Source organism: Hylobates moloch, unplaced genomic scaffold (genome assembly GCF_009828535.3).
Source record: "Hylobates moloch isolate HMO894 unplaced genomic scaffold, HMol_V3 SCAFFOLD_2, whole genome shotgun sequence".
NCBI lineage: Eukaryota > Metazoa > Chordata > Mammalia > Primates > Hylobatidae > Hylobates > Hylobates moloch.
Genome location: NW_026652277.1, coordinates 167109953 through 167127274, shown reverse-complemented (window position 1 = coordinate 167127274; position 17322 = coordinate 167109953). Strand labels below are relative to the sequence as shown.

Genomic DNA, 17322 nt, shown 5'->3' with positions numbered 1-17322 from the left:
TCGAGACGAAGTCTCACTCTGTCGCCCAGGCTGGAGTGCAGTGGCGCGATCTCGGCTCACTGTAACCTCCGCCTCCTGGGTTCAAGTGATTCTCCTGCCTCAGCCTCCCGAGTAGCTGAGACTACAGGCACGTGCCACCATGCCCGGCTAATTTTTGTATTTTTTTTAGTAGAGAGGGGGGTTTCACCATATTGGCCAGGCTGGTCTTGAACTCCTGACTTCATGATCCGCCTGCTTCGGCCTCCCAAAGTGCTGGGATTACAGGCGTGAGCCACCACGCCCAGCCACAATAATCTTTAATGATTTTTTGAACAGTGAACTTCTATGTCATGATTTAACCAATAAACTAAATTTAAAATGAAAAAAAAAAGATAAAAATGGGCTGGGTACAGTGGCTCATGCCTGTAATCCTAGCAATTTGGGAAGCCAAGGTGGGAGGCTCACTTGAAGCCAGGAGTTCAACACCAGCCTAGGCAACAAAGCAAGACCTCATCTCTATAAAAAAAAATTTCTTTTATTTAAAATTACAATTACATAAAGATAAAAATGGTACACCTGAACGGCGCACTTAGCATGGACGAGGCTTACTGGACTGGAAGTTGCTCTGGGTGAGTCAGTGAGTGAGTGAGTGGTGAGTGAATGTGAAGGCCTAGGGCATTACTGTACACTGCTGTAGACTTGATAAACATTGTACACGTAAGCTATGCTAAATGTATAACAAATATTTTTCTTTCTTCAGTAATAAATTAAGGAATGATACAGAGAAGATCAGCATGGCCCCTGTGCAAGGATGACATGTGAATTAGTCTGTTCTCACATTGCTATAAAGAAATACCCAAGAGTGGGTAATTTATAAAGAAAAGAGTTTTAACTGACTCACAGTTCAGCATGGCTGGGGAGACCTTAGGAAACACAGTCATGGCAGAAGGCAAAGGAAAAGCAGGGCACCTTCTTCACAAGACAGCAGGAAGGAGAAGTGAGGGCAAGCAGGGGAAATGCTAGACACTTTTAAAACCATCAGATCTCGGCTGGGCGCGGTGGCTCACACCTGTAATCCTAGCACTTTGGGAGGCCGAGACGGGCAGATCACCTGAGGTCAGGAGTTCAAGACCAGTCTGGCCAACATGGGGAAATCCCGTCTCTACTAAAAACACAAAAATTAGCCGGGCGAGGTGGCAGGCGCCTGTAATCCCAGCTACTTGGGGGCCTGAGGCAGGAGAATCACTTGAACCCAGGAGGTAGAGGTTGCAGTGAGCCGAGATCATGCCATTGCACTCCAGCCTGGGCTACAGAGCAAGACTCTGTCGCACACAAAAAAATCAGATCTCATGAGAACTCACTCACGATCACAATAACAGCATGGGAGAAATTGCCCCTGTGATCCAATCACTTCCCACTGGGTCCCTCCCATGACATGTGGGGATTATGGGGATTACAGTTCAAGATGAGACTTGGGTGGGGACACAGCCAAACCATATCAACATGTAAATTCATGCAGTGTTCCATATTTTAAAAGAATATTATTATAATAAATTAATTATAATATTATAATATTATTATAATAAATTAACCTTAGCTTACTGTAACTTACTTTATAAACTTTTTAATTTGTTTTAACTTTTTGACTCTTTCGTAAAACAGCTTAAAACACAAACGCATTGTACAGCTTTACAAAATTATTTTCTTTCTTTGTATCCTTATTCTATAAACTTTTTTCTATTTTAAAAATTTTTTATTTTCTTTTTACTTTAAAAATTTGTTGTTACAAACTAAGACACATACACATACATTAGCCTACACGGGGTCAGGATCATCAAGATGTGACTAGGTGATACGAATTTTCCAGCTCCATTATAATCTTATGGGACCATTGCTGTATATTTGGTTCATAGTTGACCGAAACTGGTACATGACTGTCTGTACTTAGCCTTAAAATTCCTTCCTTCCTTCCTTCCTTCCTTTCTTTCTTTCTTTCGACAAGAGTCTTACTCTGTTGCCTAGGCTAGAGTGCAGTGGCACAATCTCAGCTCACTGCAACCTCTGCCTCCCATGTTCAAGTGATTCTCCTGCCTCAGCCTCCCCAGTAGCTCCTGCTTCAGCCTCCCCAGTACAATTTTGTATTTTTAGTAGAGACAGGGTTTCACCATGTTGGCCAGGCTGGTCTCAAACTCCTGACCTCAAGTGATCCACCTGCCTCGGCCTCCCAAAGTGCTGGGATTACAGGCATGAGCCAATACACTGGGCCTTAAAATTATTTTTCAATTAAATTATCGGTTCAAAGAAAGAAATAGAAGCAGAGGGCCATTCTGTGTGCATTGAAGGTTGTTTGAAGCCCCTCTCTCTCCCTCTCATCCTTCCCTCTTGTCCTTTTCCTTTCCTTCCTCCTCCTTCTCCCTCTCTTCCCCTTCCTTCTCCACTTCCCCTCCCTCTTCTCCCTCTCCCCTTCCCCTTCCCCTTCCTTCTCTCTTCCCCCTCATGCCCACTCCTCCTCCCCCACCCACTTTCCCTTCCTCTTTCTTCCTCCTCCCTCTCCCCCTTCCCTTCCCCCTCACTCTCCCCAATGTATCTCCCCATCCCTAGGGCAAAGCATGGCCAGGAGGTATGGGCTGTAAAGCACACATTACCTAGAAGCTATATTATTTCCCAGGGAAAAGAGAGCTTCTGCGGCTTTGCCCGCCAGATTTCCAGTAAAAGGATTCATCTTAGATCAGCATGATTGCAGCTAATGGAGAGCTTGCCAGCTTCTAACTTTGCCTTTCACTGAGGATCCATGTGGGCGTGTTCGGCTGTGACTGCTAAGATAAAGATCAGTTACAGAAATAGCTTTGGAGCTGTTAGGATGATGACTCTTTTTTATAGCAGACCATTAACAACTACATCAAATTACCCACGTGAATTATGAGCTGTAGTAGGGTGCCCGACCTTCCGCTCATTATGTGGGACCCAGTAGTTATTGCAGGTCAAGTCATGCATAATTCCCAAGGGCACTTTTACGTGAACTTTGCCAGTTATTTCTTGATGTGGTCCCTTAAGATTATATTACCATATTTGTACTTTACCTTTTCTGTTTAGATATGTTTGGAGACATAAATACTTCCTATTGTGCTGCAATTGCCTGCAGTATTCAGCACTTGCTGTACAGGTCTGTAGCCTGGGAGCAATGGGCTCTACCACTTAGCCTAGGTATGTGGTAGGCGATACCATCTAGGTGTGCGTAAATGCACTCTATGATGTTTCCAAAACAACACAATTACCTAACTGTGCATTTCTCAGAACATAACCCCATGGTGAAGCAACACCTGACTGTATATTTCAGAGCTCCTACTAATTTGCCTACATTAAAAGTGATTGGGGGCCTGGCGCGGTGGCTCACATCTGTAATCCCAGCACTTTGGAAGGCCGAGGCAGGTGCATCACCTGAGGTCAGGAGTTCGAGACCAGCCTGGCCAGCATGGTGAAACTCCATCTCTACTAAAAATACAAAAATTAGGTGGGCGTGTTGGCGGGCGCCTGTAATCCCAGCTACTCGGGAAGCTGAGGCAGGAGAATCGCTTGAACCCAGGAGGCAGAGGTTGCAGTGAGCTGAGATCGCGCCACTGCACTCCAGCCTTGGTGACAGAGCGAGACTCTGTCTCAAAGAAAAGTGATTGGGGCAGGGTATAGAACAACTGGTTAGAGATAATAGTATAGCCTATCAATGTTAAACATCAATTTGGACAAGTCTGCTTGTGCATAGTAGGTTATGTCTCTGAAACATCTAAGGAGCGAGTTCTCAATCCGAGACCATTTTCAAGTTTCTGTAAGGCAGTCAGGAGGTTGGCTGGACGATCTCGCAAATTCTCTTCCTACTCTAACATTCTGCTACCTGATGGCAAGAAGCCCAGAGAAACCAGAAACAATTTTGCAGACATTCTTTTTAAATATTTGTTCAATTTTTTTTAAAAACAGAGTCTTGCTCTGTCACCCAGGCTGGAGTGCAGTGGCATGATCACAACTCACTGCAGCCTCAACCTCTTCGGCTCAAGCAATCCTCCCACCTCAGGTGCATGCCACCATGCCCAGCTAGATTTTTTGTTTTTGTTTTTGTTTTTGTTTTTTTTGTAGAGACCGAGTCTCACTATGTTGCCAAAACTAGTCTCAAATTCATGGGCCCAAGCAAGCAATCCTCCTGCCTCAGCCTCCCAAAGTGCTGGGATTACAGGCGTAAGCCACCAAACCCGGCCCAATTTCTATCTTTCATTCCCAATACAGAATATGCCATCAAACTTAATTGACTCTTCACGAACACATGGTGCTTTCCACCCGAATGTCCCGGAGCTGGCTCACGGGAACGGGCTGCCTTGTTTATCTGTATGTCTCTACCAGCCAGCAGAGTGCCTGTCACCAAGGAGGAACTCAGTAAGAGGTGATTGAACGAGTGACTGAAACAATTCACTGGATGGATGGATGCACAGTGTCTGGTCCTGGGATCAGGAAATGGAGTAACTAGGGAAGACAGCATAGCCTATTGGGAGCCAGGAAGACAGGACAGCTGGAATCAAATGAAAGGCCCCCCGAGAGAGGTTTTGGCTAAGGGACTGAAGTGCAGCTTCTCCGTTACAATTATATCTGGGCCTGCGCAGGCAGGGGTGCCCCTCTAAAGCTCTTAGTTTCTTATACAAGGGCTTATTACCTGCTGGTCTGAGCAACATCCCCTCCAGGAGGCAGGTATCTTTGTGTGTTTTGAGTAGCTTCCATGCCTTGTGCATACATCTGTTATGAATCCCAATGTGGGTGGATCCCCAGCCAGGAGGAGGAAGCCGGCGCTGGCCCCGTCAGCTGCCAGGGGCTGAGAGGCCTGTAGGCAGCTGTGGTCGCGAGGGATGGCGCTGCTCCCTGACAGCAGGTCCTGCAGCTGGGCAGGCAGGTGGCCTGAGGGCGCAGAGCCATGAAGCTGTACAGCCTCAGTGTCCTCTACAAAGGCGAGGCCAAGGTAGTGCTGCTCAAAGCCGGGTACAACGATGTGGCTTCCTTCAGCTTTTTCCAGAGATCCAGCGTTCAGGAATTCGTGACCTTCATGAATCAACTGATTGTGGAGCGCTCATTCAAAGGCACTAGAGCTTCTGTCGAAGAACAAGACTATCTGTGGCACGTCTATGTCCGGAATGACAGTCTTGCAGGTGTGGTCATTGCTGACAATGAATGCCCATCCCGGGTGGCCTTTACCTTGCTGGAGAAAGTACTAGATGAATTCTCCAAGCAAGTCAACAGGACAGACTGGCCAGTAGGGTCCCCTGCTACAATCCATTCTGCAGCCCTGGATGGTCACCTCAGTAGATACCAGAACCCACGAGATGCTGACACCATGACTAACGTGCAGGCCGAACCAGACGAGACCCAAATCATTGTGCACAACACCATGAAGTCTTTGTTAGAGCAAGGTGAGAAGCTAGGTGCCTTGGTGTCCAAATCTGAGGTGCTGGGAACACAGTCTAAAGCCTTCTATAAAACTGCCCGGAGGCTGGGCACGGTGGCTCATGCCTGTAGCACTTTGGGAGGCCAAGGCGGGCAGATCACCTGAGGTCAGGAGTTCGCGACCAGCCTGGGCAACATGGTGAAACCCTGTCTCTACTAAAATACAAAAAATTAGCCGGGCATGGCACCCTGCACCTGTAGTCCCAGCTATGTGGGAGGCTGAGGCAGGAGAATTGCTTGAACCTGGGAGGCGGAGGTTGCAGTGAGCCAAGATTGCACCACTGCACTCCAGCCTGGGCAACAGAGCGAGACTCCCTCTCAAAAAAAAAAAAAAATTCCCGGAAACAAAACTCACGTTGTGCAGTGGCCCAGCACTGGAACAGCACCATCATTCGCATCAGAACTGAAGCCCCCAGGGACGAAGAAACAGCCCTACTCGAGGACCTGGAGTGGGGGCACACAGGCCATTTTTATTTTGAAGTTCTCAGGAGAAACAGGGATGGTGGAAGGGTGGGGACTGTTCAAATTAATATGTGTGGTAGTGATTCTTGGAAAGAATTTGAGGTCCCCAAAGGCATATTTTTGGGCAAATGAAACCATAAACTCCAACTGGCTTCTGAAAAAAAAAAAAAAAAGAATATCGATGAGTTTCTAGAACAGCACCTGGCACATAGCAGATACCTCTTGTAGTTATGGAAGAAATGGACATAGTGAGAATGAGAAGGTTCGCTGTGTGTCTGAGGGGAGAGCTATTGTTTTCCGACCAACATGACATTTGTTGTGGCGCAGAGCGGCTGCACGTTTGGAAACACAGGGCTTTCATGTGACTTGTGTGAACTAATGGCTGCACACCAGTTCTGCGGGAAAGGGGAAAGCCTTAGTGGTCACAGCCAGCTGCCTGGGGGGCTAGCCTGCTTCGCTGCTCATGAGCCTCACACTTATGGGCCAGTTGTAACCGCCCAAGGGGTTCACCTTGCCTGCTGCCTAGATTGAGCCAATTCATCAAGACAGGGGAATTGCAACAGACAAAGAGTAATTCATGCAGAGCCAACTGTGGAGGAGACTGGAGTTTTATTATTACTCAAATCAGTCTCCCCGAGCATTCTGGGAGCAGAGTTTCTAAGGACAATTCCATGGGTAGGAGAAAGCCAGTGAGCCGGGTGCTGATTGGTCAGGGATGAAATCACGGGGAGTCGAAGCTGTCTTGCACTGAGTCAGTTCCTGGGTGGGGGCCACAGGATCAGATGAGCCAGTTTATTGATGGGGTGGTGCCAGCTGATCCATCAAGTGCAGGGTCTGCAAAATATCTCAAGCGCTGATTTCTAGGAGCAGTTTAGGGAGCGTCAGAATCTTGTAGCCTCCAGCTGCATGAGTCCTAAACCATAATTTCTAATCTTGTGGCTAATGTTAGTCCTACAAAGGCAATCTAGTCCCCAGGCAAGAAGGAGGTCTGCTTTGGGAAAGGGCTGTTATCGTCTTTGTTTTAAGATATAAACTGTAAACTAAGTATTTCCCAAAGTTAGTTCAGTCTATGCCCAGGAATGAACAAGGATAGCTTGGAGGTGAGAAGCAAGATGGAGTTGGTTAAGTTAGGTCTCTTTCACTGTCTCAGTCTTATTTTGCAAAGGCACTTTCACAGTTGCCTGGCCTCTGGATGCCTGTGTCCCCGCAGTGGTGTGGGCTTTAGTGACAGCACCTTCCTCTCAGGGCTTTCATGAGGAGTAAATAAATTAATAGGCATAAAGCACTTGGAAAAGAGCTTATTCTAACCACTAGGTATATAGAAGTGGTGATTATTAGAGCTGGTCTGGATCCCTTGCGTTTGCTGAAATTGTATGCAACTCCCAGGTGAGAAAAAAACAGTGTTGGATTCTTTCAGCAATATGGAGCAGACAGGCTGTTTAGCGCCCTGAATAGTCATCAAATGGCTTCACTTCTTGCTAGCCCCAAAGGGTCGGTAGGAAGGCAGCTCTGATATCCTGCAAAAATGTTTGCGGTCATACCCTTTCCTCAGAAAGCCAGCACTGCAGAGAGAACTCAAATGTACACACTGAATCATGATTCCAGCACCGTCTGAATTAAAGCTAAAATATGGCCAAAGATTCTCCAAAGAAATCCTCACTGAAGACAGAAATTTGGGTCAAATATTTCATCTTCATGAAGTAAAAAGTTTTTCCCCGGGCCGGGAGTGTTGTCTCATGCCTGTAATCCCAGCACTTTGGGAGGCTAAGGCAGGAGGATCACTTGAGCCCAAGAATTCAAGACCAGCCTGGCAACATGGTGAAACCCTGTCTCTATCAAAAATACAAAAAAAAAGAAAAAGAAAAATTAGCCAGGAGTGGTGGCACATGCCTGCAGTTCCAGCTACTCAGGAGGCTGAGATGGGAGGATCACTTGAGCCAAGGAGGTCACGGCTGCAGTGAGCCATGATAGCACCAATGCACTCCAGCCTGGATGATGGAGCGAGACCATGTCTCAAAAAGAGGAAAAAACAAATTAACTTCAAACACGTTCACCCAAGCATAAATCTGGAAACTAAATTATTTCTTTATTTAAACCAATTTTGACAGACCCATGTAATAATGATATAGATTGATATTTATTGGAAAGAAAAAGTCTTCACCACATGACAAATTTTTTTAAAGTAGAGAAAGTGTGTATATTACATGATACCAGCTTTTATACTGGTGCGGTGGTTCATGCCTGTAATCCCAGCACTTTGGGAGGCCAAAACAGGTAGATCACCTGAGGTCAGGAGTTCGAGACCAGCCTGGCCAATATGGTGAAACCTCATCTCTACAAAAAATATGAAAATTAGCAGGGCATGGTGGTGGGCGCCTCTTGTCCCAGCTGCTCCAGAGGCTGAGGCAGGAGAATCGGTTGAACCCAGAAGGCAGAGGGAGGTTGCAGTGAACCGAGATCGTGCCACTGCACTCCAGCCTGGGTGACAGCAAGACTTCATCTCAAAAAAAAAAAAAAAAAAAGAAATTCTGTGTCTACACATACGTGTGCACATGCACAAACATATGCACACAGACACACACACCCCTCAGGTTTAAATAGTGATTATATGTATATAGTTCTTGATTGATCTTAATGACTTATTGCCTCTGTGAATTTTTAAATTTTTCTACAGTGAATATGTAACACTTTTGAAGAAAGAACTGTCGGCCGGGTGCGGTGGCTCACGCCTGTAATCCCAACACTTTGGGAGGCCAAGGCAGGTGCATCACCTGAGGTCGGGAGTTCAAGACCAGCCTGATCAACATGGAGAAACCCCGTCTGTACTAAAAATACAAAATTAGTCGGGTGTGGTAGCCGCATGCCTGTAATCCCAGCTACTCGGGAGGCCGAGGAAGGAGAATCGCTTGAACCCGGGAAGCAGAGGTTGCAGTGAGCCAAGATCATGCCACTGCACTCCAGCCTAGGCAACAAGAGCAAAACTCCATCTCAAAAAAATAAAGAAAGAACTGTCAAAATACACACACACACACACACACACACACACACACACACACCCCTTCCTGAGGAAGAAAACTGAGCAGAAGGAATTAGTTTCTAGTAGAGGAATTTCAAAGCAGAAATCCTTTCTTCATGGGGATGGAGGTGTGTCACTGACCCCTCCATCATGTTGCCCCTCCCCCCATTCCCCACTCAGAGGCTCGCTCAGAAGCCCCAGTGTCACCTTGGTGAGAAGTGGCTGCCCTGTCCCATCCTGGAGTCCTGGAGTCCTCCTCCCCTGAGCCATGTGAGAGTTGGCACGTTACATCATCACCTCTGTTTTTGGCAGCCAGCCCAGTGCTCAGATGGCTAAGAGGTGACACCCTATAATGAATAAACAGGAAAGAGAAAGGAGTAATTCACTTGGATGACATCTAACACAGACATGAAGAAAAAGTCCACGCTGTCCCTAAAGGACAAGTGATAATGCCGGGCAGAGCAGGCTCCACTGGGCATATGATGCAAACGTTGACCTGTCACAAGCAGCATCAAAGAAAGTTGCTCTGAGGGCACGAACCAGCTTTAATTAATAGCTCACCATTGCATCTTGGAGATAGGTTTCCCACTCTGGTGGAATATTCCATTAGACTTGCTGACAATATTTTATGTCACATAAGGTATAGATTGACCTGCAAGTCAAGACTGTGGTGCTGTGATCAAGAAGGAAGTGCAGGCTGGGCCCGGTGGTGGCTCACGCCTGTAATCCCAGCACTTTGGGAGGCCAAGGTAGGCAGATCACTTGAGGCCAGGAGTTCAAGACCAGCCTGGCCAACATGGTGAAACCCCATCTCTACTAAAACACCAAAATTAGCCGGGCTATAGTAGCACCTGCCTGTAATCCCAGCTACTCAGGAGGCTGAGACACGAGAATCATCTGTAGCCGGGAAGTGGAGGTTGCAGTGAGCTGAGATCACGCCATTACACTCCAACCTGGGCGACAGAGTGAGATATTGAGAAAAAAAAGGAAGGAAGGGGGGCGGGGAGAAAGGAAAGGAAAGGAAAGGGAGGGGAGGGGAGGGGAGGGGAGGGGAGGGGAGGGGAGAGGAGAGGAGAGGAGAGGAGAGGAGAGGAGAGTGCAGGGGTACACAGTTTAATGTGACAGTACCATCTTGGCAGACTTGTTTACTAAAGCAGGTTGTTAAGCAGAAGGACACAGATGTGCGCTTTGAAGCTCAGAATTCAAGGAAAGTGGGGCCTTCCTTGGTCTGCAGAGAGCAAACCCAGCCACGAAGAGGCAACGCCCTCGGGTTCACTTCCAACAAGCCTTTCCAGGGCCCTTCATCTGAGCAGCCGGAATATCATTCAGCAACCATCCTGTCAGCCTTTGGAAACGGGAGACTTGCATTTCATTTCAGACACTGAACACTGTGTTCCGGACCGCGTTTATTCTCCATATAAACAGCGTGTTATGAGAATCATGCGTTTACTGTATAATACCGAGTCAGGTCACAGTAAACTCATTTCCGTCGTGAAAGGTTTCAAGTATTCAGAGGAGGTTAAGAAGAATAAAAAGCTTATAACAAAACAACTTCTGTTTCCAAGGTGATAAATAATGAAAAATGTGGTGTGAAAACATCACTAAATTCCATTTTAAACATCCGAAGTTCATAAGGGGAGACTCAGTCAGGGGAAAAGGATGTACTAAAGTCAATGACAGAGTCATGAAAACTTAGCAGCTCCGATATTAGTGGGTAAGTCAGCGACGTGTTTGTACAAGGAAACCAGGCACCTGGACAAGTTCCTAAAACCTGCCCCAATTGGAGAAGGTGATATGGAACCTAAATACCTAGCTTGTCTAGTAACTACAGCTATTTTGAGAAGAGGAGAAAATCTTTGCCTAGTAAAACCATGATTCTCAGGCATCCACATCTCCAGAACTCTCAGGCTTTCAAACTGGGTCCCGATCAGGAGATACTAAACACACACACATATACTGACATACGAAGATACCTGGGATATTTTCACATCTCTTTCTTTTTTTTTTTTTTTTCTGAGACGGAGTCTTGCGACTGTCACCCAGGCTGGAGTGCAGTGGTTCAATCTCAGCTGACTGCAACCTCTGGCTCATGGGTTCAAGCAATTCTCCTGCCTCAGCCTCTCGAGTAGCTGGGACTACAGGCGTGCACCACCACACCCGGCTAATTTTTGTATTTCAGTAGAGACGGGGTTTCACCATGTTGGCCAGGCTGATCTTGAACTCCTGACCTCGTGATCCACCCGCCTCAGCCTCCCAAAGTGCTGTGACTACAGTGTGAGGCACCATGCCCGGCCTCCATCTCTTCATTTTCTAAATCAATTAAACATGGCTTGGCCCTCAGTCCCCGACCTGGCAGATAATCCAGTCTGAGCCACGTTTTGGGGATTCCACTCTCCACACCCCTTGGGCTCATGTAGGAACTCCTGGGCCTGTGCAGTCCACAGAAGTCCAACTGGAGGAAGGTCCTATGGATCTGAGGTTGCTGGCATAACTCATGTGGCCTCACAAAGGTGGGTGGCACCCCTTCTTCCTGGCTGAGCCTCACATGAAGATCTGAGCCAAGAAGTCCAGGCTTTCAGGTGGAGCTGGCAGCTCTCCAGGGGCAACTCACGTGCCCATTCAAGACATTGCAGGCACACAGCGCACCGTCCCACCCCCGCCCCAAGGAAATCCCCCAAAGGCCTAAACCTAAGCCATCCACCTTGACTCCAGGTTGCACCACTTCACTTCCCTCTTCCTGTCAGTGAGCAGCCTCCTTCCTTCCCACTGGTGGTCCTAATAACTTCCCTCCCTCCACAAGAGGGATAATGAGACTCTAGCCCAGATATTACAAACCAGATGCCTGAGGGCAAAATTCTGAGTTGTTTTGACCACACTCTATTTTTACTACTTGCCAACACTTTACAAAATCTAGAATTTTCACGTAAAAACCCAGCTTCCTGTCTTCAGGTGCACTGGCAAGACCCGGCCCACAGTCCCAGAAGCTGTACCTGGTTAGAGCCGACCGACGGTGTTCCATGGGACATGTGTTCTCTGCTTTGCCACAGTCTCCACTCCTCCCTTTCGTAGCACCGGGAACACTTTACAAATTTACATAAACTACCTGACCCCTGTGAGATGTGAACTTTGTAGTCCACCCTCGAGGTCTCACAGGTAGGCTGTCTTTCTGGGATTAGGAAAGGATTCATTCTTCCAGATTTCCCAAAGAACAAGGGAAATCATGACGTGCCTGTAGCTTCTCCTGTTGCTACCTCCACATGGAGCCCCTCAATGGCAAAGCAGGGGAAGCTGGACACGGGCACCCAGCTTTCCCATCTCACATGGCCTGCAGCAGTGGTCCACCCACATGTTAAGGAAAAGATTATTCTCACCCTTGTTTTTGTGTTTTTTTTGTTTTTGGTTTCTTGGGTTTTTTGTTTTTTTTTTTGATACGGAGTCTCCCTCTGTCGCCCAGGCTGGAGTGCAGTGGCGCAATCTCGGCTCACTGCAACCTCCACCTCCCAGGTTCAAGCAATTCTCCTGCCTCAACCTCCTTAGTAGGTGGGATTACAGGCGTGTGCCACCACACTCAGCTAATTTTTGTATTTTTAGTAGAGACAGGGTTTCACCATGTTGGCCAGGCTGATCTCAAACTCCTGACATCAGGTGATCCGCCGACCTAAGCCCCCCAAAGTGTTAGGATTACAGGCGTGAGCCACCACAACTGGCCCTCACCCTTGTTAAAAGATGGACTTTACTCAGGACTATCGTGATAGGGACAGGGACCACCACAGTGGGATTTTGCAGCAGGACAGAGAGATGGGCAAAGTGGGAGTTGTTAGCCATGGAGCAGAGTAGGAGGCTCAGTAGATGGAAAATGATTCAGATGAAACATCGGGTCATGGGGATTCTGGCTACACTCAACTAAGAGGGCTCTTGCTGAAGGCAGGCCAAGGCTATGGTTGGGGCGAGGATTTGATCAGATATGGAGGGTGACCCACTATCCAGGGTGGGGCATTCTGGCTAAACTGACTTAGCAGGATTCTTGCTAAAATTGGGCTTTTAAGGATTTGTCTAAGGAGAGAGCCTCATTGAAAAACAGCTCAGAGGAGGCTGGGCTAGAGTTTGGTCAAGGAGAGAATCTTTGTCACACACCTCCCCTCCTCATAGACAGGACTGTCTCCAAAAGGCTAGAAGGACTGTGCCTGGCTGTAAATGGCTATAAAACGCCTGCCTCTTTCTTCACAATTCAAGGAGACTGAAGGGAAGAGAGGACAATGCCAGGAGCAGGGCAGCTCCTTAGAGCACGGGGAGGGCCTCTGAGCGGCAGCTCTGGAAGCTGTGATGGGGGTCAGTCAGTCCCAACAGCAAAAAGAAGGGAGCTGGCCCCAACGGGACAGGGGACTAGGAGTTTGACACTCAGGAGGAACCAGCAAATTCTGCCCTCTGCACAGAGGTCATGTGACTTGTGTGGCGGGCGGCCAGCTCGAGGGGTGGCAGTCACAGTACAAGGTGACACAACAATGGTGAGCCTAGGTTTCAGGCCTGGGTTCCATACCGAATATGTTTATATCACAACAGTCATGGGTGGGAGGTTGTATCTCACATCATAGAAAAATATTAGAATCTGGGTGTGGTGGCTTACACTTGGAATCCCAACACTTGGGGAGGCCAAGGCAGGCAGATTGCTTGAACTCAGGAGTTCAAGACCAGCCTGGGCTACACGGCGAAGCCCTGTCTCTACAAAAATATAAAAATTAGCTGGGGGTGGTGGTGTGCGCCTATAATCCCAGCTACTTGGGAGACTGAGGTAGGAGGATTGCTTGAGCCTGGGAGGCAGAGGTTGCAGTGAGCCAAGATTGCACCATTGTACTCCAGCCTGGGTGACAGAGCAAGACCCTGTCTTTACACAGGTGGGGTGGTGGCCCACACCTGTAATCCAATTTGGGACCAAGGCGTGGATACCAGTCAGACCGGACAAGAGGCACCTCCCCCCACCCGGAAGGAAAAGAGAAAAACCCCAAAAAAAAAAAAAAAAAAAAAAAAAAAGCAACGCACACAATTAAAGGTTATTGGGTAACTTTGCAGCCCTGAAAGACACTAGCAAGTCTTCCAATATATCTGAATTTCAAAGAAGGCTTGAGATAGAGAAAGACCTTCTTCCTGGGCCCCCCAGCTACCATATACTCTCCAGCCAGCGGTGCTCTCCCAAGTACCTTTGCATAGTGAACAAAGTGCACAGCCATGATCAGCATTATTTCTTCTATTTGCCAGTGTGGAATCTACGAGAGGCCTTACTGCTCACTGAGCACAGGGAGTGGGGCCTATGAAGTGGGTTCAGTGAACCCAACAGGTATTACTCACTGCTCTGCAATATTCATGGTGCTGGAGATACCCAGCACCCTGGGGTGTAGACTGAGGAGGAAGGGCTAGGCTAGAGGGCAACCTTTCAAAGAATGGAAGTTGTTAAGGCCTCTGGTTGTAGTGGGTGGACAGTGGGCAGAGTGAGAAAGGAGTAACAGTGATGTTAACTAGCATTTAGTAAGTACTTTCTCCACAAGAGACTCCATGTAAATCACTTTATGAGTATTGTCTCACTGCATCTTCCCCCAAATGAGGCATGTACTATATTATCCCCATTTCACAGGGAAGGAAACTAAGGTTGAAGCAAGTTATATGATCTGCCCAGACCTCAATGGTAATAAATGGTAGAGCTGGGGTTTGAACTTAAGTCCCAGAATTCTGGGAACAACTAAACATAAGGAAAGGGCAAAGGAGACAGAAAAATGAGGAGCTCCCAAAGTGGGTGACTTTAGAGGAGGGAGGTGGCAAAGCAGCCAAGGGGCTGAGCTCTGGGCAGAAGAGGAAGGAGACTAAGCCTCGGGAGGGGCCCCAGGATGGCAGCAGATGGGGAGACATTTCCCAGGAGCTATGAAGGCTGAAAGCAAACTGTGGGCTGATGGGGAATGAATGGGAGATGAGGAAGTGTAGACACGGAGAACATGGATGCCTTTACCAAGAAGCCAGGCTGTGGAATAAAGATCAACAGTAACAAACCCCTTCAACGTGTAATTTCATTGTTAGGCCAAACTGGAAGAGAGCCAAAAGCCACCAGGAGCCCAGTCCAAACGTCACCTGCCCACCACACACAGCGGGCTTCCTGTGGTATGAACTATTCACCCCACATCAGCCTCTTCCCCAGAGCAAACGCCTACCCTGTTGGTATATTTGTAATCGCTTTCCTGCCTGCCAAGGTGCTGGAAGTAATTGTGCAGGTATGAGCTGGCCAGCCGTTGTGCAGCAACCCTCTATGCGGACACAGAATGTCCTGAGCACACCAGGAACTGCAGACACCAGTGCCCCACATGACTTCTAGAACTTCCAAGTGCCCACTGACAACATCCTCCATAAATGCCCCATGAGAGCAATGCTTTTTTGCCTTGGAAACATCTTTTGTACAATCCAGTCTCTTCCGGATCCTTGACCTGAGGGATCAAGGAGAGTTGGTTTGTTTTTAGAAGGCAGCCATTCTTGACAAAATACACACAAAGATTGGCAGCTATCTGCCTTCCAGGGCCCCCATGAGAGGCTAACTCCTCTCCTTCCAACTCCTCTACTTTCAAAGCAAGATGTAGTTTGGGGACAAAATCAGGGAAAGGAGAAACAGGATTTCTTCTCTCCCCGCCACCTGCCATCAGGCTACCAGACTTTTTAAGGGTAGAGATATGCTCAGATTTTCCCTGAGGGGTTACATATACAAAAAATACTCCATAATCATCCAACAGGATAATTACAAATTACTGGAGAAAAGAGTTTCTTTCTTCAATCCTCATAGCCGTCTTCTCTTCAAAGAAATCCACAGAGCTGGAAAAATATAGGAGACAAAAGAGGTAAAGACGAATCTAGGGCGAAAACAAAGTGGAAACTTCCCAGCCATGTTCTTGAATGCTAAGCTGAGCCCTGATTCATCAAACACTTTGAATGTGATTCCTAAAATCAATCTTTTCTTTTTCATTTAAAAAAACAATGCCTACAGGCTCACATTTTATAGAACAGTGGTGAAAGAGAATTGAAAATATAATTCAAACATATTTTACAACTAACTGAAAAGAACAAACATTTAGAGAAGTGAAAGTCACTGAAATAGGCCTCCCCTGTGCTTTTCTTCAAAGATTTTCTGATGTCGGCTTAGAAGTGAGTTAGAGAAAGGATTAAATACAAAGGAGGGGAGGGGTTCTCTCATCAGCCACCCATGAGAATTGGGAGTTTCGGGCTCAGGCCAGAGAGGCGACTGCCCCTGCCTGGGGACCTCCACCTCTCGGCCACCTTTTTCCACCTGCATAGCCCCTTCCCACATCAAACTGCACTTAGGAAGGTCAATAATGGTGCTGGTGGTCACATATTCCCTGACGTTCCCGGGTTCAGTTGCTGCTATGTCTTTTTAGATGCTAATTTTATGCTTCACTCAAAGGTTTTCCAAAGAAAGAGGCTTTTAAGTAATGAAAGAATGAATGGGGTTTAAAGCCCTGGCAAGCTGATACCGATCAGTCTCTGGAAAGGTACAAAGCACGCTGTAGAACGGGTTTGGCTTGGAACTGAAACCACACATCGGAGAAAATATTTGCAACAGAGGGGGTGTCACTGCCACAGGAAACTTAGCAAGGGGCCCATTTCCCAGTATAGTTTAGTTATCTCAAAAGATTTCTTCCCTGTCCAGGTATTATTACCACAGGAGACTGGGAAGAATCACCAGATGAAAATGCCTACATTTAATACTAAAGGTTCCTTGCAAAGCAATAAAAGTTTTATATGATTTAATTTAATGTATTAGTTTCATTGTAGAACGATTTTTAACCAGTCTTGTCCGAGACTCAGAATTTTGGTTGACTTTTATACTTAAATTTACCATGGAATTTTCTTTCCATTTGTAAGATTTAAGTGTTTAACAAGTCCTTGCTGGTAAAGGCGCTAACAAAAGCACCGATGAGTCACACCAGAACTGTTCACACACTAAAAGGCTGAGACAGGGGGAAGAGCAGACGAGGGGGATCTTCTCTGGGGAAAAGATAGAGGCTAGGATGTGCCACCCCTCGGATGAGCAGATGGACAGCACTACTGCTGCTGTCCCAGCCACCAGGGTCCCAGCCACCAGACACCAGCTTCGAGTGGTTTCTTATCTTCACCTCTTCCTCTTGAAAAAAAAAAAAAATCAAATACACACAAAGGCATAAAAAGTAACACAATCAGCACCTTTTACTCCCCCCACTACCTAGCTTAAGAAATAAAACATGATAGGCTGGGCGCGGTGGCTCACGCCTGGAATCCCAGCACTTTGGGAGGCCGAGGCGGGCGGATCACGAGGTCAGGAGATCAAGACCATCCTGGCTAACACGGTGAAACCCCGTCTCTAC

The 17322-nt window shown here is 47.3% G+C and overlaps 1 protein-coding gene, 1 long non-coding RNA gene and 1 other non-coding gene across 4 annotated transcripts in view; 2 read left to right on the top strand and 1 right to left on the bottom strand.

Moving 5' to 3' along the window:
- Positions 1–719: 719 nt before the first annotated feature.
- Positions 720–825, top strand: LOC116477370 (U6 spliceosomal RNA). Its single transcript, XR_004250437.1, has one exon. It is a non-coding gene; the product is annotated as a U6 spliceosomal RNA (small nuclear RNA).
- Positions 826–4927: 4102 nt separating this feature from the next.
- Positions 4928–5861, top strand: LOC116476996 (synaptobrevin homolog YKT6). The gene is made up of 2 exons (XM_058435731.1): positions 4928–5509; positions 5856–5861. The coding sequence occupies exons 1-2, from the start codon at positions 4928–4930 to the stop codon at positions 5859–5861; spliced, it is 588 nt and encodes a 195-aa protein (XP_058291714.1).
- Positions 5862–5909: 48 nt separating this feature from the next.
- The window catches only part of LOC116473506 (uncharacterized), a 54787-nt gene continuing 43374 nt past the window's right edge, over positions 5910–17322 (bottom strand). Inside the window, exons 4-5 of one of the 2 annotated variants that reach the window (XR_009212534.1) lie at positions 9140–9279; positions 5910–6070 (exon numbers count right to left, since the gene is read on the bottom strand). This is a non-coding gene — a long non-coding RNA (uncharacterized LOC116473506). Of the gene's footprint in view, positions 6071–6593; positions 6777–9139; positions 9280–17322 lie in introns of those variants that run through there. The other variant, XR_009212535.1, reaches the window with a different exon arrangement.

Coding starts and splice junctions, on each gene's coding strand:
- LOC116476996 (XM_058435731.1), top strand. CDS start 4,928: ATGAAGCTGTACAGCCTCAGTGTCCTCTACAAAGGCGAGGCCAAGGTA.